Here is a 27784-nt window from a genome sequence, read left to right as displayed (position 1 = left end):
ATCCCGTTTATGCCTGATTAAAGGGCTTTTACCGTAATTGCATTTACAATTTTAAAGTATATACAGTACAAATAAATATATATATATATTATATATATATATATTGCATATACTCAACTCTTATAAAAAAAAAACACTAATAAAAGAAAGACAAAACACATTTGTACATCAAGAAACTGGACATTTTTATTAAGTAACCTAATCACTTAAATTAAAAAAGTGCATAGAAAAAAAAGCAAACATGTTTAAAACTCCTCTTTTCAGTTTTTACAACTATATACACTTTACATTCAGACCTGACAGTTACTGTTTTAATATCAAACAGGATTTTTTTTCCTTCAGTTCTGTCCACATGGACACTTTTTTTTTTAAATCCTTTTATATATTTTTTAAATAACACTGATAAAACTACTACAATTTCCTTTATGTTCTCATTAAAAATAAAACAAAGGAAAAAAAAAAAAGTTTCTGGAAGAGCAGCAGGAAACAGGATGGAGAGGGTTACATAGGATGGCAGTTGTAGAATACAAGTCAGCAGATATATTACCTTATAATGACTGTTAAACCTGCTATACAGGCCAGTTTTAAAGCCACAAATATATAAAGTCAAAGATCACAAGAACACCAGTTTGTTTTACGTAAATGTAGAGGAGGCTGATGCCCCCAAAGCTCTAGAAACCTAATAGCTAGCGGAAAAATAAAATCTATTGTACAAGTCATGATTAAATACAAAATCTCCAGGGTTTATAGGGCATTCTGTGGCCTTACTAAACCTTTTCCTAACTTGCTGCGGGAAGCCTCAGAGATTCAGAAACTCAGTGTGGTTTATAAACGGAAACCGGTTCTGTACTGGTGGGTACAAATACTGTAGACAAGGTTACATAGCACAATTGTGGAGTATTTAATGATGGTCGTCTTAGATTTGTAAGATTCATGTTTGATTTATGACGCTGGAAGCTTAAGATCTGGAGTATTATAATGCCTACACTACCTGTCTTGTGATTTCTAATGTTTTATTGTTTCTATATAACAACTAGTGGCCCTATGTCAACCTTAAACATGGCTAGTTAAGACTGAATCCTCCTCCTAACATTATCTTAAATAATAACATAGGAAGTCATGGTAGCAAGAATAGAAAGACATTAAGCCTTGAAATTATTGAAATCTGGGCACCTGCAGAAAAAAATATGGCATCCAACACTGATAGGTAGGGGATCATTGTTACCATTTACATAGAGAGATGTGTGGCATTTTCCAGCTCATCTGCTGATACTTTCAGATTATTGACAATGAGCATTCTCAAAAATGCTCATTCTGTTCATGTAAAAGTGTCAGCGATGAGCAGACAAGTGGGAGAACACCAGCTTATTTGCTGATCACATCTTTTGTGTGGCTATATAATTTATCTTTAGCAGCCACACATCTTTCTGTGTAAACAATAACAATGAATGCTAATGGCTACAAGATTGATACAGTAATCTTGTTCATGGGGCACGGCTGATCGATTGTGCCATGTAAAGGCACTGAAAATGAGCGCTCGTTTGCGTCAGTACATGGCCATGTAAAAGAACCTTATGCTTACATTGTTTAAGAACGAACCAGTGCTTTAACAGTCTCACGCTGGTTGAAAATCTGGAACATCTTTAGGCTTTTTAGTCTAACAAGTTTGCACCATCTATTGGCTAATAGTTTTACACCCAAAAAAGGCGCATTTATGACACTTTTTTTTTTTTTTTTTTTAAACATGAGGCCATGCCCAATTTCTGGTAAGCCATATTACCTTGGCTGAGCAAGACGTCAAAAAGACATTGAAAACGCAGTGCAAGTCATGTAAAGCTCAATTTGCACCAAATTTCAGCTTTATCTCCTCCATGTTGTTCAAGGATGGACAGTGGCATTGAAGGGATCTTCCCATCACAGAAAATTGTTTTTTAATCACTAAAATGTGGCGTCTGGACAGTGTGGGATTGACTGCCAGGATATCCACTTTTCCTGACAATGGAGGGATAGAGTGTTGGTTTGTGAGTATGGAAATTGTCAGCACAGCCAGTGGTGAGGAATAAAGTTAGGTTATGGAAAAAAACGTGAACGGGCCACATAACTAAGCCAGCGCCCAAACCTCTCCATTCTCAGGACCATTTTCAAAGTATTTTAAGTCTATCTTGAAAACATTATTCACCTTTGAATTTTTTTTTTTCAATCTACATAGGTTCAACATTCTGTGTCAATTAACTTGAACTTATGAATTTATTTGGATCTCCACATCCTCTGCACCTTCCTTTGTTTCCTATGGAGAGAGGAGGGGTAAGCTTTGGCAGCAGCTTATCATTCTAAGAACAAAAGGGTCAGGAAGTTGAACTCAATATGCCCAACCATTCTCTTCCCTATTATCATCAGTCGGGGGAGAGTTGGAGGCTGCAATGCACTTTAGACAGTCAGTCAACCCATTCAATTGAAGTGAGCTGCATAACCAACCCAAACTACAGACAGGAGTGATGCTGCTTCTGAAAGAAACCAGCCATGTTTTTAAGCCTGGATAAATCCCTTATATACCATCAGGCAGCACTACCCTTAAGTTCAAAGTTAGAATTGTCAAACCATCAGTTTTCTAAAAAAACAAAACAAAAAAAAACCCCAACCTTAAATAGTCCAGAAGATATTGCTTTGTAAGCAGAAATATTCAGTTTTTGAGATTTCTACATCAGATTGTGAGCTCTCTGCTTCTAAAGAGCAGTAAAGTTTTTGCCAACATAACCAGCACAAGGTTGCTTAGCTGCATAATAAATAATGTATTATGCCATGTTTAAGGCATACACGGGCTTGGAATGATGATGCTTAATAAAAGTGATCTCTCTAATAAAAAAAAAAAATGCTTACAGACCTTTCAGCTGCTACCGTGAGTTATATTATCGGACAACACTGGCCAGAGCTATGCACATGCACAAGGGAGTGTGTGGTATACAGGAACCTTACCCCCTGAGCTCTAGCGTGTTCCTTGCAATTTAGCACATATAAGTCAGTCACCCACCTCCCATAAGAATTGCATGGGAATACTAGAGGTTAAACCAACAAGCAAAAATTCAGCCCTACAAATGTTACATACGAAATTTTACCTGAGAGATAGTTATGGATGTTAAACCCTCAGCCCTGTCTTCAGAAATGATTGAATTTCACCTCAGCAAGCTTTTGCTGTAGAGGATGACAGTCAGCTTAATATTCACTTTAAACACAATAAATAATTCCTACAACATACAGAATTCTTACAGCTTCTACAGTCTTACGGTAATGATATAATGAGCCTCCTTAGTTATATGAAAAGGGAATTAACACAATTATAACAAGGCCAATAACAATGTCGTCTAAATATCATCAAAAATGTTACCTCATCAGCAGCCTATGATAAAATAAACAATTTCACAGATCAAAAAAAATGCTTTTCAAAAATAAATTTGAATACACCAAGTTTAGTAAAGACTTCCCATCCCCCCTGCTTTAAGTGCTTCCTTAGTGATTAAGTGCTTCCAATAGAAAAATATAGAGTATTTACATTTTGTAAAAAACTTTTCTTCTTCTTTTAAATACTACAAAAAATAAACAGACGATGTAAACGGAAGGCGGGAGGTGAATAATTAACTTTGTCGGGTAGCAAAGTGATGAGGGTGTTTAGCCTCATTCATTGCTTTCTGCTGTGGTTAACTTTTAAGGGGTGCTTTGAAATGTGGTGGTGAGGGGCTTTGAAGTCCTGCGTAGTGTCAAAAGCCCCTAATAGTAAACATAACCTGTTCCTCGTATAATTTATTCACTATTGCATGATTTCACTATTTTCTATATAAAATAAAATGTATTTCCTGCAACTAGGGCGATCCAAACCGTTTTTCTAATTCTTACCATCATCTGTAATCTACCTCAATTAAGGAAGAATCCAAACTGAAAGTAAAGGGTATTAGAGATGTGGCAGGCTGTTGCTGCTGCCCCTAAAATGTCATCCCTTTAAAATATCATGGTTAATCTACACTAGAAAACCAAAAATAAATCTTTCAGTGGCTTCCATTTTTGGGCCCATTGACATTATGCTTTTTTGAGGAAAAAATCCTGGAGCTGATATTTCCATAATTCAGTGCTATCTAATGCCCCAATGATATTGCAGCTCCTGAGTGCTGAACACTATAATCTCTCAACACCCGACAGAGGCCTAGATCCAGAAGGGTCTGCTGTTATGGGCAGAGCCTTCCATGTTTGCCTCCTTTAGTCAGTGCTGTAGTAGCCCCTTCCTGTTACAATTAGAAGGAACGTACCTCAGTGAACAATGAGAGGTATGCATGATTCTGGCTCTCCAAAGAGAAGTCAAAACTGAGTGTCTATATCAGTCAGTCCACTGGGACTACAAACAAGAATCATGTCTTAAGACAGACACATCTTTCGGCAGAACTCTTGTTGGCTCTCTAATGCCGAGTTGCCCACATTCATATTCGACCTATAGTAGACCTCATAAAACCGCTATACCCTACAATTAAGGTAGATAATAAGCATCGCCTGCACTTTCTGAGCACATGGAACAAAAAAAAAATTATCACAAGTTTAATTACCAACAGTGCCATGCAAAGTTGGACACATATACAAAAATAAATTAAAATTATAAAACTACTAATCACTGCCATGTGACAGCAAAGCAGTATACAGATACACTCATGCTCAATATATGCTGAAAGTCGTCATCATTAGAGATGGTCCATATTAGACATTACACAGCATGTTCCCTACTGATATACATGAGTTATTCAGTTGTGCAATGCATTCTTGGCCACGTATCACTGGAGCCATGAATAGAAGACTGCATTTTAGGTGTTTTTATACTTAGCAGTGGCTGCATGCTTCCTGCATACTGGAGTGACCTGGACTTCAACCTGCTCTATGCATAACCTTAAAGGTTGGAAAGTCTTGATCAGTTGAGAAACTTGCGGCATTTTTTGGTCCCGCAGTTGCATGCTAACTTGTTGCTAGCATCCTCGATGGGGAACTTATAGTCATAAGTGAGCTCCTCCCCTCGATAAATTTTGCGCATTGCAAATATGACAATATGTTTCTGTCCATCGATTGGAATCACGCGGGAGTAACAGTTAGGCTCACAGGAGTGGTTGATGAAGCGAGCAGCATTGCCATGCATTGTGGCATCGACCACTTCAGAGTCATCTATACGGAACATATAGCAGCCAATACCCTACAAGAGATAAGCACAAGAATAAATTAAAAGGGTACTCAACTAAAAAACATTTACCCACATGTCTATTCCTTTCTCCAACATGCACATTACTGACTAGAGATGTTTAATCTGTTCTGCTGTTTTCAGTCACTTTTCTGCTGCGCAGGAAGTTTGGTAGTTTCTATTTTTTTTTATTATTACTGTTGACGACTCTTATCTCTAGCTGCTGCCATTTTGTGTCTGCCCGTCAGTGTGCAGCCATTTTGTGTCAGCCTGTCAGTGTGCAGCCATTTTGTGTCAGCCAGTCAGTGTGCAGCATCACTGCACTAGGCTGTGTATTCTGGTCCTGGTTTGTAAACCATCCCCCTTCCTCATGGCTAATTTGCATCAGTTGTCCTGTCACTTTTGATTGGCCTGTTAGTCACATGGTGCTTGCTGGCCAATAACCAGGCAGGCTGGGATACGGATCCCATGCTCATGTTAAACTAAGGAAATCTCTCATATATCAATCTCAGTAAGGGATTTGCACCTTCTCAGCTACAATATACTGCTGTTTTCTTCACACAGGCAGGTACTCTACTTTATTATGGGTCAGTAGAATTCCCTAACATATATCTGTCTATTACTGCCTGTTATTTGCACTATTTGTACTTTACTACCTAGGAAAGCAGGGTGCTTGTATGTGTGACTCAGACTGTAGGGCAGAAGTTTATATGTTATTACTGCACCGGCTTTCATGTGATCTCATAAGAACATGCGTACGGAACGGGTGTGAGGTTTATAGGGTGAGTCATACAGAGATAGCAGGAAATGGAAAAAAATAGAAGGGGGGAGGGAGAAGTGTGAGAAAGAGACAGTGAGGTGTTAGTGCACACTGTACACGACCCTGCTTTCCTTGGTGCAGACACATCTTCAACTAATCCTAATTCCTGTGAGTGGCAGTAGTTCCGACTACTTTCTAAGCTTGGTTTATCAGCACCTGGGAAAGATGGGTGGTTATCAAGAAGTGTATTATCACTCTCTCTCTGTATTATTTGCATTTCCCCCCTATCCCTTTTCACCTCACTGTCTCCCACTTCACCCTTCCCTGTCTCTGTCTCTCTATTTCCTGCTTTGTATATCTCCCTATCTTTCTATCTCCATGTTGTTATAAGATCACAATTATCCAACTGTGATGAAAGCATGGGCAGGAATAACATACACTTATGACCTTCAGTTTGATTCACACAGGCAGGCACCCAGCTTTCCCAGGTGCTGATGTGAAGTCACTGTGTGACTGTTACAATCCTCTGCAGGCGGGGCTGTGGGGTGTCTGTTGGGTTGTATGATGTCCTGGCCTGATCGTATTGGCCTCATTGAGGTGAGGAGGGGCGAGTGGGCTGTCTTAGCAGCAATAAGCGTTACTGAGGGGGCAGGCTTACACACACAGAATGCTGGCCTCCAGTAGTTTTAGACCTCAGGGGCAAACACAATATGAAACAGGAAGTGAAAAGAACATGGATGGTAGGGAATAGCTCCACAGGAAGCACAAAAAGAAGATCATATTGCAGCGGACATAGGCAGGCATATTTAGATAAGCCTTAGGCCCAACACAAGCAATTTTTAATTATTTTTTTTTGCTGATACGTGAACGGGGGGTTCAAGTATCAGGGGCTTTAAGGACTTAAGAAAATATTAATGCACACTTAAAACGATTCCCCATAGATGTGCTTTAGGTGCAGCTTACAGGAACATAAAATGTTCTTAATACTCACCTTCCCATCATAATATTTCTCTCTTTTGTCAGTTAATGTAGAACGTATGACATTTCCAGAATATTCTATCACCATCTCTCCAGCATCAATGTTTCTCTTGCAGAAAAGACCCCGGCCATGAATTGGAGATCTATGAAAAAAAGTAAAAACCAGGGGATGCAACAAGTTAATTTGTATCAGGGTGCACACAGAAATCCCAGCTTCATCCAGGTCATTGCAGCTCATCTCTCAATGCAGTTAACAGGAGCCGTGCTGCAGTAACTCAGTACTGTCACTATACATTCTGTTAAGAAGAGGCTTCCGGCTCTGTATATGGTTCATGCACAGGAAAGGCACAAATGATGGGCCAGATGTAAACAATCAATCCATTTTCCCAGTAAAAATTCCTTTAACATTCTGTTAATTTCATCTTCTATAATAGCTGGATAGCAGTGTTTTACCTTCTTACCTTTTCCAACTAAGGTTTTTAACTACATCACAACCATGTCCAAAAGCAAGTAATTGAAGAGCTTGAGCATGTGTTTCCCCCTCTCACCGTGTACAAATAAAATGCAGACATTCTGTCTGTCTGAAACCACCACTAGGGGAACTTAAAATCCAACTAAAGTTGGATTTATACACCTTTCATTGAATTAATCCACATCCAGCAAAGTCAATTTGCCCCTCTATAATTGAAGCTACAGGTAACGAATTTTATTGTGTAACTGTACGGCATTGTTAAATAAACAAGTTCTGAGTTTGCTGTCACATACAGAATATTTTTGAAAACCACCATTGCAGTTCTTGATGCAGTTTTCTAATCCAAAGCCAGGAATGGATACAGCAATCGTTATCTGTAAGCCCATGTCTGTAGCTCATAGCGTGCAGATGAGCTGGCAAATTCACTTTAAAGGGGAACTATCAGCTGGTAGGAAGATACCTGCTGATAGCTCCCTAGTGTGCACGGGACACTGAGGATGAAGGTGCCATTGCAGTGCAGTTTGTAGTGTAAACTTGTAAGGCTGTTTGGAGCACTGTTGGCGAGCCCAGTGCCCCCACATTCCCCCCACAGCCATGGCGACCCACTGGCACAGGAGATCGTACGTCAGGAAGCCGATGGGTAAGTACAGTGTAGCAGACTCTTTACATGTAGCAGTCACAATTTGACTGCAGCATGTAAAAGGTTAATCTACCAAGAAAGAAGGTACAGCAGGGACTCGGCTGTCATACTGAGAGACCTGCAATGCCTTACTTAAGAAGGTGAAGGCCTAAAATAAGTACCCTTAATAATTGCTGTAAAAAAAACATTATCTGCAGTCATAAAGAGGTTAAATAATAATTATTTTTTTAATCTACAAATTTATTTCCATTTGTACAGAAAGCAGTAAACACACCTGTAAACGCCCACAGCTTCTTTAGATGTTTTCTTAAGATGCCGGAATCTCATTGGCATTGGTAGATCCATGCTGGTGGCCCTTCTACAACAGAAATATTCATTAGAATATTATGTGGCAGCATGGCACTACATGAAAACAACTACAGGTTACAAGTATCCAAACACAGGAAAAAAAAAAAAAAACACACACAAAAAAACACACTTTACCGAACAGATTTCAGCTGCACCTCTTCTTCCTCTTCATCATTTGGTTTATATTCTGGAGGCTGTCGATGTTTGGAGGCCAAGAAATTAAACATGTCAAAGGCTGATTTCCTGTTAGGAAGGATGTTTTACAATTAATTAATAATACCTCCAATAACATTTCCTTATTTAATCCCTTACCTCCCGGGCCACTTTTTGTTTTTGCACTTTAGTTTTTATCTCCTCGTTTTTAAAAAGCCAAAGCGCTTACATTTTTTTTACCTACAGACCCATATGAGGTCTTATTTTTTTTCACCAATTGTACTTTGCAATGACAGACTTAATTTGACATTTTTAAAACTGCTCCATTCTAATTATGCTGCTTTAATTTTTTTTGTCTATGGGGCTGTGGGAGACATCCGTTTTTCCGCCATGACCTGCACTTTTTATTGATATCTTGCATGCATATATGCAACTTTTTGATCACTTTTATAAAATTCTTCCTGAATGTGATGTGACCAAAACTGCAATTCTACAATTTGGTTTTTGCGCTTATGCCATTTACAGAGTGAAATCTGGAATGTGATAATTTAATAGGGCGACTCCGCACACAGTGACAGGAAATGTCTATTTTTTTTTATTTATAAGATGGGAAAAGGGGGGTGATTTTTTTTATGCATTGAATCATCTGATTACTAAGCGCTGCTGTGTCGGGTAAATTGCCATAGTCCCTGGATGACGTCAGTCAGGGTGGTACTGTACAGAGTGGGCTTGCATTGTGAGCCCACTGTACTCTGACATCTATATCATAAAAATCAAAGTCTGTCTGTCTGTCTGTCTGTCTGTCTGTCCTTCTGTCTGTCTGTCTGTCCTCTATAGACTTCCAAACGCCTGAACCGTTTGACCCCAAATTTGGCACACAGATACATTGGGTGCCCGGGAAGGTTATTGCGAAGGTCCCGTCCTCGCCAGATGTACAGGAGGGGAGGGGGAGGGGAAAGAGAGGCGCCTCATAGAGATGAATGGGAAAATCTCACTGCAAACACAGGTGATATAATTAGCTGCAGCAGACACGGCAGTTGGAGCCTTAGCAACCAATAGGATTACTGCTTTCATTTTCACAGGGAGCAATGGTTGCTAGGGAAGCTGCCTCACAACATCCACAGTAATAACTGGTAGACCCCCTACTCCATCTATACAGTACATGTATATACAGGGCCCCCTACTCCATCTATACAGTACATGTATATACAGGACCCCCTACTCCCATCTATACAGTACATGTTTATACAGGACCCCCTACTCCATCTATACAGTACATGTATATACAGGACCCCCTACTCCATCCATACAGTACATGTATATACAGGGCCCCCTACTCCATCTATACATTACATGTATATACAGGGCCCCCTACTCCATCTATACAGTACATGTATATACAGGACCCCCTACTCCATCTATACAGTACATGTATATACAGGACCCCCTACTCCATCTATACAGAACATGTATATACAGGACCCCCTACTCCATCTATACAGTACATGTATATACAGGACCCCCTACTCCATCCATACATTACATGTATATACAGGGCACAACAGATATACCAAACTGTGACTGGGTAACACTGCTACACCAGACCTGACCAATACCGCCATACTGTGCTGGATAACACTGTCATACCAGACCTGACCAATACCGCCATACTGTGACTGGATAACACTGCCAGACCTGACCAATACCGCCATACTGTGACTGGATAACACCGCCACACCAGACCTGACCAATACCGCCATACTGTGACTGGATAACACTGCCACACCAGACCTGACCAATACCGCCATACTGTGACTGGATAACACTGCCACACCAGACCTGACCAATACCGCCATACTGTGACTGGATAACACTGCCACACCAGACCTGACCAATACCGCCATACTGTGACTGGATAACACCCCCATACCAGACATGACCAATACCGACACTCTGTGACTGAATAACACTGCCATACGGGTAAATACAACCCTGCAGGTATACAGGACACTACAGGTATACAGGACCCCAAAACTATACACTACAAGTGCATGGGACCTCCACAAAACTATATACTACAGGTATATAGGACCCCAAACTTTACACTACAGGTATACAGGACCCCAAAACTATATACTACAGGTATACAGGACCTCCACCAACTATATACTTCAGGTATACAGGACCTCCACCAACTATACATTACAGGTATACAGCACCAACTATATACTACAGGTATACAGGACCCCCGAACTATACAGTATAGGTATACAGGACCTTCACCAACTGTACACTGCAGGTATACAGGACCTCCCTCAACTATACACTATAGGTATACAGCCCCCCCAACTATGCACTACAGATATGCGAGACCCCTAAAAACTATACATTGTGGGTATACAGAACCCCTCCAACTATGCACTACAGGTATACACTAATTCCACTGATTAACTCAGATGAAACAATACCTTTAGCTTGGCCTCCTGGGCACCTTAGAACAAATCTAATTAACACACTGACACTTTATACCCGGGCAGCGCCGGGTACATTTTCTAGTTTTTTATAATTGACATTTCTTGCTCACCTTTGATGCACCTCAGCGCGTGCTGCTCCATGAGGATTGATAGGAGGCTCCTCTTCTCCAGCTGGACGGTGGAAACGGAACTTATAACTACGACACTTGTTTGCACCATATAGTTGCTCCACAAGAAACACCACTGCATCATGTATAATACCCAGCATCCTAAGCGCATTTACACCTGTCAGGAATACAGCGATAGAGGCACACAATTACTGCTGACAGGTCTTGCAAAAATAATTTTAGGATAAATACATTCATGCTAAACTACAAAACTATTCTTCCTAGTAAGCGATCAGTATTACTTTTCCACTTTTTGCTAGGAAAACCCTGATGCAGCAAGAGAGCAGCACTAAAAAGTGCCAAAGCACAATCACACATTTAGAAGCATATTTACTATAAAACTATATAATATGGAAAAATTATATGGTATGTTTAAATAAACAAGTTACAAACCAATCAAAATGAACACATTCAAATCACACTACCTGCAAATGACAATTGCTTCAGTCTTGCGTTCGATCTTGCTTCCTGTACTTTATCAGTCAGAGACTTCCAAGCTTCTGCAGAAAAAAAAAAAAAATTAAAATGTTTGAATGCATTTTGCATACAAAGACTAATACATCGTAGAAAAATGATATAATGATCCATGTTGTAGATGTCTACAATATGGATCATTCAAGGTGCTTGCATATAGAGGGGCATCTGACCAAACTGAACACACTGCCTCCTCCATTGTGCCGGCCTCAATTTGCTGTGTGCAATGTGTTACTATGGAGTTAGGTGTAAGTACTGATAGCAGTTGGGAGCCGTGTTCTGCAGAGAGGGATCACACCGTTAGCCCTCTCTGCTTCCTCCTAACAGCACGATGAGTATACTCATCATGCGTCGTTAAGGGGTTAAACAAGGATCAGAGACAGGCATTAAAGGGACTGAGGGCCATGAAAGAGGTAGTTTTTAGGTCTGCCGAAAAAGGCGAAAATGTGTTGGTTTGGCTTATAACCCTTTATGAGCAGGAAGCCTTTCTGCAGCTAAGAAATCATGAGTGCTATCAGAAACTGACCTATAATCTGACTCCTGCCTTTCAGGTCCAACTGGAAAAATTATTGACAGAGGCACAGGAGAAGGGAACTTTGTCTAAAAGTGCAATGAAATGTTTGTTGGTTGGAAATCCTAGAACTGCCTGTTTGTGTCTTTTACCAAAGATACATAAAAACATGAAAAATCTGCCCGGGTGTCCCATAGTTTTGAAGAACGTCATCCTTTGTGAGCCATTGGGTAAGTATTTAGATAAATATTTGAAATCTATGGTGGAGAATTTGCCATACTTTATTAAGGATACAGGACATGTATTGAAACTACTTTGGAACATCATGCTGGAGAATAATATGTGGGCAACTTTTTACTGCAGATGTAAGAATTTGTTTTGACACACAATGTGTTTTTGTTTAACCCTTTCCCGCACGAAGAAGTAACCGCTTGTAGCCCGGGACCGCCGGTATTAGCGGGCACGGTCCGATCGCAGTGCCCGCTAATACAGTAATCAGATGCAGCTGTCAAACATGACAGCTGCATCTGATTACTGGATACAGCATTTCCCTGGTGTCTAGTGGGGGAGATCGCTCCTCCGGGACGTTATCCTGGAGGAGCGATCTCCATGTGTGCTGCCGGCCGGGGACCGCTCCAAGATCGCGCCGTCGACGGCTCGGCACTCGTTTACTTCCGGCTGCAGCAGCCGGAGAAAACGAGTGCCTATCTCACGGATCTCTGCAGCATATATATACAGCATAGATCTCAATGAGAGATCAGTGCACTTATACTAGAAGTCCCCTAGGGGGGCTTCTAGTATAAGTGTAAAAGTTAAAAAAAAAAGTATTAGTAAAAAGCCCCCTCCCCTAATAAAAGCCAGAATCACCCCCCTTTTCCCAGGTTATAAATAAAGGTAAATAAATAAACATGTTTGCTATCGCCGCGTGCGTAATCGCCCGAACTATTAATCACATTCCTGATCTCGCACGGTAAACGGCATCAGCGCAAAAAAATCCCAAAGTGCTAAATTGCGCATTTTTGGTCGCATCAAATCCAGAAAAAATTAAATAAAAAGCGATCAAAAAGTCGTATATGCGCAATCATGGTACCGATAGAAAGTAAACATCATGGCGCAAAAAATGACACCTCATACAGCCCCATAGACCAAAGGATAAAAGCGCTATAAGCCTGGGAATGGAGCAATTTTAAGGAACGTATATTTGTTAACAATGGTTTGAATTTTTTACAGGCCATCAGATACAATATAAGTTATACATGTTATATATCATTTTAATCTTAACGACTTGAGGAACATGCATAAAAAGTCAGTTTTACCCCAGGGCAAATGGCGTAAAAACACATTTCCCCCAAATAAAAGAAATGCGTTTTTTTTTCCAATTCCACCACACTTTGAATTTTTTTCTGGTTTCGTAGTATACTTTATGCAAAAATTCAGCCTGTCATTGCAAAGTACAATTAGTGACGCTAAAAAATAAGGGCTCATGTGGGTCTCTAGGTGGAAAAATGCAAGTGCTATGGCCTTTTAAACACAAGGAGGAAAAAACAAAAACGCAAAAACGGAAATTAGCCTGGTCCTGAAGGGGCTAAGGAATCCCTCTACCTGCAGCTTCAGTGAACCGCTATAGGGGCGTCTTGCGGCCCTCGTATGCAAATCTTTTCCTGGGGCTGTGGGAGAGGTAGATCATTTCAAAACCCATAGTAAGTATTCCAATCAGTCAGTTTCTGAGAGTATGAAGATTGTGCTCAGACGATCTCACAATATCCATAAAGCCATGGAAGTGGAGAATGTATCACTTTTGAAGCCCATGCCCACACTTTTTTAAAAGGCCCATAATGGCAATGAAAATCTTCTAAAACAGCAATTCATCACATTTGTGGTTTGATAAAGAGATTTTTTTTTTAAAGAATCAGGGAAATCACTAATAGATTGATATGGGGGAGAAAAAGGGGGGAGAAAAAGGGGGACAAAAAAAATTGGGAAGAATTTCCATCAGTTAAGATGCTAGCTGCCTGCTGAATTAAAGAAAATTCTGGAGGTGAGGTCCGCATTGGACCTTACACCACTATGGAACAACAGGTATATAGAATTTAATACATTGAAAACACTAAAGCTGTTCTCAAGAGCTAGGATAGGGAAAGTCAAGAATTTGTTTCAGCAGGGCAAAATTAAAACATGGCAATGACTCAAAACTAAATAGGAGTTAGGAGATAGCGCCTGGTTTGAATATAGACAACGGACTTATGCATTCCAGCATACAATAATAAAGTATTTCAGGTGGTAAATGCCCCAGATCAGGATAATAAGATTAGAGGTTAGGCAAAGGAAAGGGTATAAAAATAAATTGACAAGGAGACAGAAGAACTGGGAGAAAGATCTTGGTGTTGGTGTCCCCCAATATTAATCATAGAATTATTTAGTTCAATGTTTTTTACAGACTATCATACCCAAGCATTCCTATATAAAATCAAGAGACATATGGCAGATTGTGTTAGATGTGGAAGTGAACACGGAGGGTGGCTGCATTTAATGTAGTTATGGTCGCCGGTACAGGATTTCTGGGACATAGTGGTAAATATTGAAAAATCCCTGACCTGTTGGGGTGGGTGAGGAAAGGGATAAAGATATATGAATTTGTATTAACTTACATTTTCTTAATGTTTTACAAAATGGCTTTTTACTTTTGTGTACAAAGATTTGTTATATATAAGAAAATTTGTGGTTTTTTTGTGTGTTATGAAAGGATAAAGAAACATTTGAATGAAAAAAGTATGGTACATGTATATAGAGATCTTGCAGCGTCAATTTCTAATACAATTTTAATGATTTAATAATTAGTGGTGCTGGAATAGCATGCCATGGACTGATATTGATCATATTTAAATACATGAGTTCCAGAAAAGGACACAGAGAGGACACAGAAAAATTATATTTATAACTACTGGTAATTTTGCCAGTGTATCATATGTCTATTTAACCACGGCAATCCTTTACCACAACCACAAAACAAAATTGGACGTAGGACGAGCAGTCAGGCTTAACAGGGTCCAGATATCCCATATTTTATTATATTTGGAAGGACACTCACTATGCACATACAATACTCTCTCATACGGAATAACATTGTTAACAAGGTTCTTCCACATGTCTAAAGTGGGGGGTCTGGGGTCAATCCACCTTATTGCAATTGCTTTTCTGGCCATGAACAGCGTTTTGCGCAGAATAATGCGGAGGTGGTGAGTCCATTCCTCTTCCCCCGGCAGGCCAAATAAACAAACAGATAGTAGCTGAATTACCCCATCTCAGAATTGAGCTTAGGTTTTGAAAGTTATAGTGACAGTGACATATTAACGCTTCACTTACAATTGATTTAAAAACAAGATGCAATCTACAAACATGAATCAGGCTACAGGAGCAGTTGGTCATGGAATCACGTAATCCCAGAGCTAGAGCTACTAGATATCCTATCATAGTAACAATAGCCTGTTGGGGGGACGGGGGGTTCTGTTTTGGACTGTTCATAATGTTTATGCTGGGATCAAGCCGTTCTTGGTTCATAACTCTTTTTGCACAAAACCAGTGTTAGCCTACTGCTGGTGGAAGGAGTATAGTCTACCTAGGCAATGCCAACACTTTTTTTTATGCCTAGTTCACTTCCTAGTGGAAAGGGTCTATTGCCACGGTGTGGTGTCCCCCAATGGATCCAATAAGAAAGGGAAAGGTGGGTACTAAAAATCCAGGTATATGGATCATGTCTCCTCTTAGGGTAGCTTCACACGTACCGTATCGTTGCGTTTTTAACGCTGCGTTTTTGGTGCGATTTTTACATGCCAGTTTTGATTTTCACATGAAAATCAAAACGCGCATGTAAAAAAACGCAGCGATAAAAATGCAGCGATAAAAATGTGGCGATAAAAGCAGCGATACGGTACGTGTGAAGGCACCCTTAAACAGTAAACCGAATAATCTTTAATGCATTGTTACATATTCAATATGCAGTATTAAATTAATTACCCCTCAACCACTTTCCCTTCGTTACCTTCAATGCTGTTGGCAGAAATCTGGAAACCATCATCACTAGAAATTTCAAACAGGAGACCTGTCCTTTGTTTTGGTCCCTGAAGTGAATCCTGTCGCCTCTGTTCATGCTGTAACAACCTCATAAGAGGAGAGCTAAACCCGACGTCGTCTTCTGGCTGTTTACAATCTGCATGCGGAATAAATGACAGATGTCTATTTAGAAGAATACCATTCAGCCAACATGAGAGCTTATCTATTTTGTCTTAAGGCCATCAAAATTAGAAATGTGAAACATCTTTAAGCCATAGTTGTCTTCTCATTTCATCCTATGTTCAAAGCATTCGAGGTTAGTCCCATTAGAAGTTAGAGGGTAATGGTGAAGTGCTTCCTGTTCTATAGCATTACCAACCAAATGCCCTCTACCACCATTGCCCAGGCTAAGAAGAGATCTATTAGCAATATCAACCAGATAACAATTAGAATCAATCACAAGGCACCATATTGCTATGCCCAACCTCAATGGACATACGGACCAGAATTTCAAATACATTGAAGGCAAAATACATATATGTACATAAAAATATAGCACAATGTATAATAATCGACTTGGTGAGCTGACTTGACACATGGTCAGAAGCAATGTGAAAAAATATTACTTTACTAAGAGAGTAGATACTTGGAACAAACTTCCAGCAGATGTGGTTGGTAAATCTACAATAACAGAATTTAAACATGCCTGGGATAAACATATCCTAAGATAATAAGAATGGAAATACTAAAAAGGGCAGACTAGATGGACCCAGTGGTCTTTTTCTGCCGTCAATCTTCTACGTTCCTATGTATGTTCACTCAAATTCAGCAAAATTCTGACATAGGCTCTTTCGGTGACTTTACATCCCAGCAAAACATTGTTTATGTCAGCGAGCAAGGCAGGGAGAGAGCTGGAAAATAGTAATCTGGGCTGCGACTAGTCAAGGTCCTCTGCCTGTCAGAGAACCACTCTGCGGTGGTGATTAATAGGCAACGTGGCCTATTAGAAGCTTCTAATGAGCCTCAATCATAATGAGCCTCAATCATAGCCGCAGAGCATACTGAAAGGCAGAGCCCCGTTACTAGTAACAGCCCAGATGACTAGTTCCTAGCTCTCTCTCAGCAGTCTTCCAGCTAGGTCTATGTGCCGGAGTACCTCTTTAAGAGAATGGGTGGGTTACAGCACCAAGACAGATAACCCTCCTGGGGCTATATAGTTTAGAATAAGACGTTCTCGGGACGATCTGATCACAATGAACATATGAATGGACAGCACAGAGATCTTTCTAGTGATCTTTTTACACTTAGGTCTCTTACCATCGAAAGTGGCATTCTCTACATCTAGAGGAAAGAAGGTTTCACCATCAGCATAGATGGGGTTCCAATGATGTAAGCAGTTCTAAGGAGGCCTGGAGGCTTTTCCTCAAAAATGTAATATTACAATTTATGGACATTAGATTTCATGTGTTAAACATTGATCCAGGGATTTATTCAGATGGACATATTTGGAGGTGGAAAGGGATTTTTCTCTCTCTTGCTATGGGGCAACTGGCATCTGCATCAGTCATCGCCGCGGGAGGACACTTTAGTTCAGCACTTAGTATAAGAAGATTTCTCTCACTTTGGCTATATCTATGTTTCACAATGTCCCATGTTGGAGTACTCTATTGGTATTCATTTAATGTTTTGAAGCTTGTGAAAAATATTTTGTATATGCGATAAAAGGGGTATACCAAGTAAAACCACTTATCCCCATCCACAGGGGGAATGTGTCAGATCATGGGGTTCCCTCTGGTCAGACCCCCTTGGTACAATGCTTGGCTATCTTTGGCAGCAATGGAGACAATGAATGGAGCAGTGGTGCATGACTTGCTGCCTCATTCCAAAACAGCCCATCTGATACTTATTCTCTATTTTGTGAATAGGAGATAAGTATTTTAACTTGGAATATCTTTTTAGATGCATTTAGATTTTAATATATCTATGACTCTACACTATTGTGAAAACAAACAAACAAAAATGTACAATGTTCTGGTCGCTACATACCATCCAGTTTTGGCTCAGACTGACTTTGTTCCTTTACTAGTAGATCCATATCTACAACAGCTGGAGGCTGCCTGCAAACAAGACATGAAAAAAATATAATCAATGGGAATTTTGATGTTACAAAATAGGTTCCTATACCTTATTAAACTCAACACTAGTAATACCTCCTACCCTACTTATCAGGGATAGCCCATTACTTTTGCTTTCTGCTCTTCCTTGAAAGCAGCAGTGTTTCAGAACAAAATTAACAGGTTATTTACAAGTTGGACTTAATATAACATATGTGTAATGATGTTATTACAGTTTTCCATAAAGTGGTCAATGTGTCCAACAAAATAATCACACAACAAATCCTGCTGAATTTTATCTACATTCTTTTCACCTGAAGATATGTACATGTAGAATTCAACAATCAACGTTAAGGCTATGTTCCCACACAGTATTTTGGTGAGTATTTTTCAACCAAAACCAGGAGTGGATTGAAAACACAGAAAGGCTATTTTCACACACTGTTGAAACTTAGCTGGCCATGTCATTTAATGGCAAATAATGTCCGATATTTCAGAACAGCAGCTGTTTTAAAATAAAAGGAATTATTTTCCATTAAATGGCGGCCATCCATTTAAATTCAACAGTGTGTGACCATAGCCTGTGTTTTTAATCCACTACTGGTTTTTGTTGAAAAATATGGAGCAAAAATACTGCGTGGGAACATAGCGTAAGAGAGCGAGAGGAGATTGGGCAGAGTCTAGTTTTTTTTTCTCATGACTTACCCGACAGTCTTTTCTAACTCAATCACATTAGGTGGTGTTGGCATAATTAGGTCATAACCATCAGTAGTGGGTTTGATGCTCCTACAAGTAAAACCATTATACTGTTAAATTTTACAGTCATTAGACACCTTACTGTCAATGTGCTCTAGACAACTAGCTTTCATAAATAATGCAATAAATTCAGCGAAATTAAGTTCAGCCAAACATTCATATGTTCTGAATTCGGAGAGGGGAGTTAAGATTCTGCATCTCTGGCGGTGGGCCTATTACCCAGAATATAAAAAAAGTTGGGCAGTTAAAAAAAAAAACAAAAAAAAAAACTAACCAAGTAAAATGTAATGTACAGACTTAGCAACCCTAAAAACAAATATAGAAATTCTGAAAAAAGGGAAGCAACAGAATACAAACTTACCCTACTAGAGCGGTACCAGGCGGCTTGTTGTCTTTGTCTTGCTCTCGTGCAGCAGTTGGTCCCTGGCTGGAGTGTGATGACTTGTGTTTTTTCCTGGTTGACTTTTCTGTGGAGCTAGTTTGACGCTTTGTTTTGCCTTTTGTTCTCTGGCCTGCTGAGTAACTTACTCTCTGTGGACCAGAGGTTGAGGAAGTAGCTGTGGAATTATTTTTTTTCCCCTCAGACTCAGATGGTAGCTGGTGAGATGGTGATCTGGAGTCTGAACTACTAATGTCTGGTAAGATTGGAGGCCTGTTGCTCAGCATTCTATTCAATTGATGAGGAATGGAGAAGGGACAGTCCTGGTCGTTCACTTTCTGAGCAAGAGTCATGCCAACAGACTGAGAGGTGGGCAAAACACATATGCTAGAAGTGGTTGCTAATGTAGCTGCAGTTGGACTCGGAGAGAAAATCCCAGATCCAGAAGGGAGTGCCACATGATTATCTTGAATGCCCAATCCCTGTGGGCTTGTCTTTATTAGAAAGTTGCCAATAGAACCAAGTTCTGAAGGTCCTAAAATGCCTGGGCTAGCTAAAGTGACATGACCACTTACAGCTGGAGTTGTAGCTGTTGTCTGCATGGACACAACATTTAGGACGGAAGAACCAGTAGCAATTGCTGGCACCTGACTGGTAAGATGTCCATGATCCAAGCCAATAACACTTGTAGCAGTACCCACAGAGTTGGATGTTCCTAAATTCTGCGGCAGTAAGGGAGTCTGGTCAAAGTACATGACCCCAGATTTGGAACGTTTGATGATATTTGGAATGCTGCGGTGGGGGGCAGCATTTCCTAGGCTGCCCAAGTCTATTAAGTTTGGGTGGTTTGGTAAACTTCCAGCAAGCTGTGGAGCAGTGAAGTTTATTAGTGTCATATTTGATACAACTTCAGGAGGATGCCTTAAAGGTGCGACAGAAGGTGCCAATTTCTTGTTTTTCTTGGTGTGAAGGCGTGAGATCGGCCTCTTTTTACCCATACCAGAAGTCTGAGGATTAGCTGCATTACTCAGATCTGACCTTTGTCCTGAATCTGAGACTAAGAGCTGTGGTTCAGCTGTTGGCTGTACCCCAATAAGAAGACCGGAAGGTTGGTTAGTGAGGCCTGGCAGGAAAGCAGCCTGGGGAGTTGTTGGAAAAGGTTGAATGTGTGGGTGGTGCGACAGTGGTAAAAGCCCCTTGCTAGCAGATGGAAAAGGTGAAGTTAGAGTAGGATTGAGTGTGGTGGTTAATGTAAGTCCTGCTCCCATTGAACTGAGAACTGGCACATCTCCATCCATACAACTTGAGCCAGGAGGTACAGATTGCGTTAGCTGTATTTTTTGAGTGACTCCATTGGGCAATGTTTGCAAAACATAAAGAGGCTGCATATTCTGATTGACCACAACAACCTTTTCAGTTGTAGACTTGAGGTGTGGGGGTGGACTCTGTATGGCAGGGCTCTGCATTTGTGAGGGACCAGGAGTTTCTGAGGCGCTTGGAATATATTTTTGGTTTTGAATTGGCACACTGGGGGACACTGGCATTTGTAAATTTGGTGTACTACTATTTTGCGTCAGACCTGCCGCATGGTCTTCCTGTCCACAAGGAGGGCTGGAAATGTGCTCAGAGTCCATGTGCCCTGCAATAAATCTATCAGGTGTCATGTGTCCTTCAGGTGTTCTATCCACACTTTGAGACAACAGGTCTGAATCTCCCTCACTGGATGCCACAGGCTTTTCTGTAACTCTTACTCTTTTTTCACCATTGTCAGGGGTTGGTAAAGACAAAAGGGAACGGTCATTGGGTGTAGACAATTGGGAGTCTGGAATCTGAAGTCTACTATGATTCTGACTTGGAAGAGATGGGCTGCGAGTGGTTAAGACGGAAAGATCAGAGGGTAGCTCAAGTGGAAGTTCAAACTGCTCTTCTGCAGACATAGTAGAAGAAACAGTACCGTCGACTGGTTCAGATGATGGAAGCTGCTGAGAGAAAACCTCAAACAAACCCATATCTTTACCACGGTTAGTATCCAGCCCCAGGCCATCCCCTAATGTGAGCAGCTCAGATGAAGAGGACTCAGGGCTTTCTCCTAATGTCTGCATGGCTGGTGTATTTTTCAATACAAAGTCCATAATATCAATAGGAAGGATGTTCCCACAATCATCACTGTTGTTATTGTCAGAGTCAGACTTTAGCAACTCCGTGTTAAAGGTATCCAGCAGGGTTTTATCAGCTCCACCATGGCTTCGTCGTGGAGTGTCTAAGCTGAGCTGAGTCTCTAGAGAGTCCTGCTTCACAGGATGACAGCTTTCCAATTTGGCATCTAATCCTTTGCTGCTTTTACCAGTGTGAGATTTTTCCAGCTGTTCATCTGTCACAGCCAACTTTTCTGCTCCGTTCTGCTTACTACTTCTCTTTCCTGTGTGTCCAGATTTCCCAGAGGTGGTAGTGATGCTTGCATCACTTTCCGTGCCATCATCTACTCCATCAAGTTGAGGGATTCTATGAAAATTCCGGTCATCTTCTCTGAACAAATTGCGAACACCTAGTCTTCCATCCCCTGCAGCAGACACCACAGTTCTCGAAAAGTTATAGTAACAGACATCATCTTCTTCAGATGAACTTAGGTCATCTGCACCATCTACTTGACCCTCAGCTGATCTTTTTCCACGTTTCTTTCCTGGAGTGCTACTGCAAAAGGGAAGGTCTTCTTCCCCATAGGAACGTACACCATATAGAGGTGTTAGTCCAAAGAACATGTTAGAACGTGCTCTGGCACTTCTCCTTGGATAACGTCTTTTGTATGAGCCATCTTCCTGAGTTTTGCTACCATCTTGAAGAAGTACATTGGAGTCCTGAGCAGGATAAGCATTGCCAGCTTGTGGCTCGGAGTCTGTGTTTGGGCTTCTGTGGTTGGCAGCGCTATCATCATTATCTTCACAACTATCTTGTGATTTTGTTATATCACTCAGCTCATGAGGTGGCATTGTCTGCTGGTCCTGCTTCCTGTCGCTTCTAATTTCAGTTGCCATCTTTGGCTTTATTGCTTTACAAGAGCTCACTGTTGAAGTTCCCATTTGTGGACTTTCAGGGCTGGTTGCAGACTTATCAACAATTTTGTTCCGAGTCTTATAACTTCCAGTATTCAAAGGTAAATGATTTCCATTGGTGTCTACTTGGCTTCGGCAATCTGATGATACATGTTCACTGTCAGTTGTAGATTTATTGGAATGTTTATCCTTAGAAATGTCTAATAGGGGATTCTTTGACTTTGGCCGTCTTTCTTTGGTTACTGTAACACTGTGATTCCCCAAAGGTAAATGGGTCTCTTGGATCTCCTCTGAGAATAGAGTTTTCTCAGCCTGAAAAGTATCCACACTGGGATCATTTTCTCTCTTTATTGCCCTTTGCTGCTGATGAGAGGTGGTAGATTTTGAGCCATGAATTCCTAAAGAATTGTCTTTTACAGAGCCAGCTCTGCTTGTGCTAGGATCCGGGGAAGAGATGCCCTGTGGCTGAGTGGGTACCTTAGTGCTAGCTGGATTAGTCGATAACTCAGAAGACTTTGGAATTAAAGTTTTTATTTTATCAGTTTTGGGGATTTTTGATACCATTTTAAGTGAGCTAGCTCGTCTGGTTTCTAATGGTTTATCTGCTTTTGTGCCTGGAATTCTGTGCATATTGCTGGAAAGGCAGCTATTCTCATTCAGTGAATTGGAAGTTGAAGAGTCCATGTTTGTAGATCTATGATCTGACAGTGCTGCTGTGTCTGGTTCTAATACCATAAGTCTAGCAGTCTCTGTATGGGAAGGAGTTACCACACGTGGCTTTAGAGGCTGCGGAGATATGGAAGAGGCACTATGCCTGCGAGAACCAATGCTACGAAGAACAGAGGAGAGGACAGGATCTCCAACAGTCACAATTTCATGAGTAACTGGAATACCTAAAAGTAAAAATGGAGAGTATTAGCTGAAACAGAAGTCTTTCAGAGAAAATGCAAGTCAATAAAAAAAATTCTTTATTGTCTGCACCTGTGCTCTGTTCATAGGCCCCATGAACAAGTCCAATTGTTTTTTTTCCCCCTCATAAGAAATCCGGACAATTTTCCGAACTCATAGGGTTCTATTAGACACAGAAGGGTAACCGTGTTGGGAAATGGGTAAGGAAATTATAGATAGTATCCTGATTTTGTAAGAATTCCAGCCCTATGGGTGCATCCAGAATTCTGGACAGCTCAAGTATTTCCTGATCACAAAAACAATCATGGCAGACATGCGCATGGGGCATTACAGTATGGTCAAAGGGTTATCCAGTATTAGAAAAACATAGCTGATTGCTTCCAAAACAACACCAAACCTGTCCTCCTCTGGTTGTGTGTGGTATCCCAACTCAGCTCCATTTACTTCACTGGCACTGAGCTGCAAAACCACACACAAACTGAGGACAAGAGTGGCACTGTTTCTAGAAGAAAGCAGCTATGTTTTTCCTATCCCAGATAACCGCTTAATGTTTTAGTAGACAATAGCAGTAACTACTTTACTTTTATATTTCTGGGTCATGTGGAAGACACACACTGACCCAAACATAATCCTGAGGCGTGTTAAAGTTTATAAAAAAAAAAAAAAAAAAAAAAAAAAAAAAAAAAGGTCAAAAATGTGTTACTCTTAAAGGGTACTTGTGTTTTCTCACCTGACCAGTATGCAGTCGCTCCTGTCCCCAGAAGTTCAGGTAACTATGGATAATCCCATGCTAGGAACCCAGCTGGTGTGGCCATACCCATAGTTACCTTAGCTTTTGGCGGCAGTGACTGCATGCTGATTAGTCTGGTGTGGCCGCCCAAAACTGACAGAAGAGGAGTAGGTCAGTCCTGAGCCGGCGACGCAGACCACACTTTTTCCCCACTCTTCATCAACTGGGAACCGGAGTGCAGCACAAGGGGCCTTCCCCTTTATTTAAAAAAAAAAAAGGGGGGGGGGGGAGGGGGCGGCTTCTACTTCATCATTGCAATCAGCTAAGTGGCAAGCAGCGCAAGAGGATGATTTTGATTCTACACCTTCTATACTTTCATTAGCAGAAAACTGACCAACCCATAGCTAACCCTGATTCCTCTGAATGGCACACACTTTTGCAAATACTCCCTACTAAAGCCAAGTTCCAAGATTTGAAGGGACTCTGTCACCTCCAAAACACCCGCTAAACTTAAAGGGGAAGTCTGGGCAAAATAATTTTAAGATATGTTATTGCCCAACAAAAGTTATGAAAATTACTAATAGACACTTATTAAGGGAGATCACAAACTGCAGACACCTGCTGCAGCAGTGGGACAGACTGGAGCAGCAGGAGTCATCAGTTTATGTGACGTGATGTCACCAACTTTACAGAGACCTAAACACACCATGCTGTAGTAAGTGCAGGGAACCTTTTTGGCTGTTGACCAGTGTAATTGGTCCTAAGCAGACAAGGAGTCTGCCCGGCAGAGCAGAGAGGTGAGCAAAGAACAGTACATACTGTGGGCGAGGACAGAGCAGGGTATGGGTATGGGCCCGGCCCCAACTGTGACGTGCAGTCCAGCAGTAGCTGCATGATCCATGGGTCTATGTGACCCACAGATGCAAGCAGTAAACAAGCCAGGGAGTTCAAATAGTGAAGTGGCAAGGGCCAATTTATTTTAGCACAGTATGTTACTGTAAAGAATATTCAACACTTTTAAATATTTCTGTAAATTATATTGGTTTTCATTATTTACCTCTCTCCGTATTTGTAATTATAAAAAATAAAAAAGAATTAGAAGAGAAAATCATAAAATATTATAACTATGTAGGTCCTCTTTTGAGACCGAGAGTTTTTACCATTCATGCCCTAACCATCATCTCTCATATGCTGAAATACCTGCTGATGGAAGTGGACGAGGTCCAGGAAAACGCTGATTAAAGGAGTATTTGTGTGCGCGTGCCCTACCCACAGCAGATGGTCGGGGAGCAGCCCAGGAGCTGGAAGCTGAAGAAACAGGTTCAGGAGAAGGGAGACCAACAGTATCTACAAGTTTTACTGTCGGTGTGATAGGCTCTAAAGAAAGAAAAAAAAAAAAAAACAAAACTTACTTAGTGGCAGTGCTTCTCTTCAGCACCTTTATTCTAAAGAAATGACTGAATCTTTTTTGTCACTATACCCTCCCTGGACCTTACCATTTATTTCACCACGTGGTGGACTGTGAGCTATAGTGAGGTTTTCTTCATGATGCATAGTGCTGTTGATATCAAATTCAGCAGGAGGGGGTCTACACTCCAAAATTTTACATGTATAGACACAACGTTTCCGGGCATCTGTTGTACTCCAGTACACGCGAGAACATCTATGCAGAGAAGGTGGGAATACAGCTGTAACTAAGACAACTCAATTACTGAAACCGTTTTAAACATAAAACAAGATTTTTTTCCTTTAGACATTTATTTTCAAGACAATGGCATAAGTTGATCACAAGGAGATAAAAAGATTGTAGTAATAATACAAATTAAAGACTACACTTTAATACATGAATGAATGAACATGTTGTGACCTCAAAGGGGTTGTCCGGCCAGAAAGACTCTTAAAGGGGTAGTTATACAATTTTGTAATGTGTGTTATTTAAGTGAATGGCCCCCTTCCCCGTGATCCCCCCACCTCGGAAGTGTGGTGCATTATACTTACTCTTTTGCTGTTGACCCCGGCCGCCATCTTGGGTAAATGTCATTTTATGGAGGCTGGCCGAACAGCTCCAGCCGCCCCTCACGCCGGCCCCCCTCTGCCGCGTCCTCAGCTGCTTGGCTGCAATTGGCTGAGCACAGTTATGCTCAGCCAATCGCGGCTGATGACGCGGCAGAGGGGGGCCGGCATGAGGGGCAGCTGGAGTGGTTCGGCCGGCCACCCGAAGATTACGTAGCCGACCCAAGATGGCGGCCGGGGTCGGCGAGTATAATGCACCACACTGCCGGGGTGGGGGGGAACACGGGGAAGGGGGTCATTACCTTAAATAACACACATTACAAAGTTGTATAACTTTGTAATGTGTTTTATTTAGTGAATAAATATTAAACGCCACACTACCCCTTTAAGGTCAATTCACATGTGCCGCATCACAGAAGATTGCCATTAAGTTGGTTTCACACAAGTCTTTTTTGGAAAACTGTCACTGCAGTGTTGTGCAAAAAACTGAATTGGATTCAAATGGAATTAAAATATAAAGAGAGGACTTGTACTTCTTTTTCCTGTTGGATCCACAACTGTTTTTGGCAACTAGCAAGTCAGATTAGTAATAAAGTCTATGGCACTCTATTCTCACAGCAAATTTTCATATCACTGCAAGAATAGTTCACAGTGTTGCAAAAGTAAATAAATATTGCTACTGTTAAAAATAATAAAAGACACCATACTACCTGCTTGCATTTCCCCGGAGCCCTCCTGCTTGCGTCTCCAGGTTCCCGCTCAGTGACAGCTTGCTCAGGAATTTAGTTGTCACAGTCCCGTCTCAGCCAGTGATTGGCTGAGCGAGCCATCACTGAGCGGGGGACCCGAAGACACAAGCAGGTAGGCAACGGAGGAGCTTCTTTATAATTTGCAACCTAACAGCGGCATTATAAGTCACTTTGACAACACTATGGACTCCATTCTCACAGTGGAAAGAAATTCTGCTGCAAGAATTGAGTGCCATAGACTTTAATGCTAATCAGAATCAAATGGATTTTACTGTGAGAAACTTGAACCATGAAAACAATTGCGATATGGTACATGTTAATGTACGCTGTATGCACAAGAAAAACAAAAACAAAAAAACAATTTGATTGCACCCAATCAAAGGTGGCACTGTCAGACAATATAAGGTCACAACCCCACTGGTAACACCCTGTTGGTTAATCATACATTTATATTAAGAACAGCAGAGGAACAGCACTAAACAGAGTTGAAAGAAAATATGCCCCAGGATAGTTATTTCATGGATTTACTTAAAAAGAATTCGGGAATGGACGAAGGTGCCCTTTAAACTAGTCAACAATATATATATTGTAGAGAGGGGGGGAATTGGCGGTTTAGACACTAAAAACTATACATACTGATATCCGATAGGAAAAAGCCTCTCTTCACAGTCTGATAAGTCACTGAGGATGCCAAGACAATCGATAGTCATTGAACCTGTATAATGGAAAAAAAAGTTACCTGTTTAAGTCTAAATTCAAAAGTATAAAAAGAGGGTTTTTTTATAGGCTGGGTTCACACTATGTGAATATGGAAAGAACGAATTGCAAAAATGTAGTGTGAACCCAGCCCATAC

The 27784-nt window shown here is 40.9% G+C and overlaps 1 protein-coding gene across 4 annotated transcripts in view; it reads right to left on the bottom strand.

The window, feature by feature from the left end:
• Nucleotides 1–173: 173 nt before the first annotated feature.
• KMT2A (lysine methyltransferase 2A) overlaps nucleotides 174–27784 on the bottom strand; it is a 132810-nt gene continuing 105199 nt past the window's right edge. For all 4 annotated transcript variants that reach the window (XM_069948485.1, XM_069948487.1, XM_069948489.1 and 1 more), the window contains exons 24-36: nucleotides 27567–27645; nucleotides 25665–25831; nucleotides 25369–25545; nucleotides 19462–23422; nucleotides 19050–19130; nucleotides 18277–18347; nucleotides 16220–16387; nucleotides 11621–11695; nucleotides 11139–11313; nucleotides 8537–8644; nucleotides 8328–8411; nucleotides 6955–7084; nucleotides 174–5218 (exon numbers count right to left, since the gene is read on the bottom strand). In XM_069948485.1, coding sequence (XP_069804586.1) covers nucleotides 4943–5218; nucleotides 6955–7084; nucleotides 8328–8411; nucleotides 8537–8644; nucleotides 11139–11313; nucleotides 11621–11695; nucleotides 16220–16387; nucleotides 18277–18347; nucleotides 19050–19130; nucleotides 19462–23422; nucleotides 25369–25545; nucleotides 25665–25831; nucleotides 27567–27645 — 5552 coding nt within the window. In that variant the 3' untranslated portion in view covers nucleotides 174–4942. The remainder of the gene's footprint in view (nucleotides 5219–6954; nucleotides 7085–8327; nucleotides 8412–8536; nucleotides 8645–11138; nucleotides 11314–11620; nucleotides 11696–16219; nucleotides 16388–18276; nucleotides 18348–19049; nucleotides 19131–19461; nucleotides 23423–25368; nucleotides 25546–25664; nucleotides 25832–27566; nucleotides 27646–27784) is intronic.

This window comes from Dendropsophus ebraccatus, chromosome 12, assembly GCF_027789765.1.
Source record: "Dendropsophus ebraccatus isolate aDenEbr1 chromosome 12, aDenEbr1.pat, whole genome shotgun sequence".
In the NCBI taxonomy this organism is placed as follows: domain Eukaryota; kingdom Metazoa; phylum Chordata; class Amphibia; order Anura; family Hylidae; genus Dendropsophus; species Dendropsophus ebraccatus.
The sequence above is the reverse complement of the archived record's forward strand: the minus strand, read 5'-3'. Positions and strand labels throughout refer to the sequence as shown.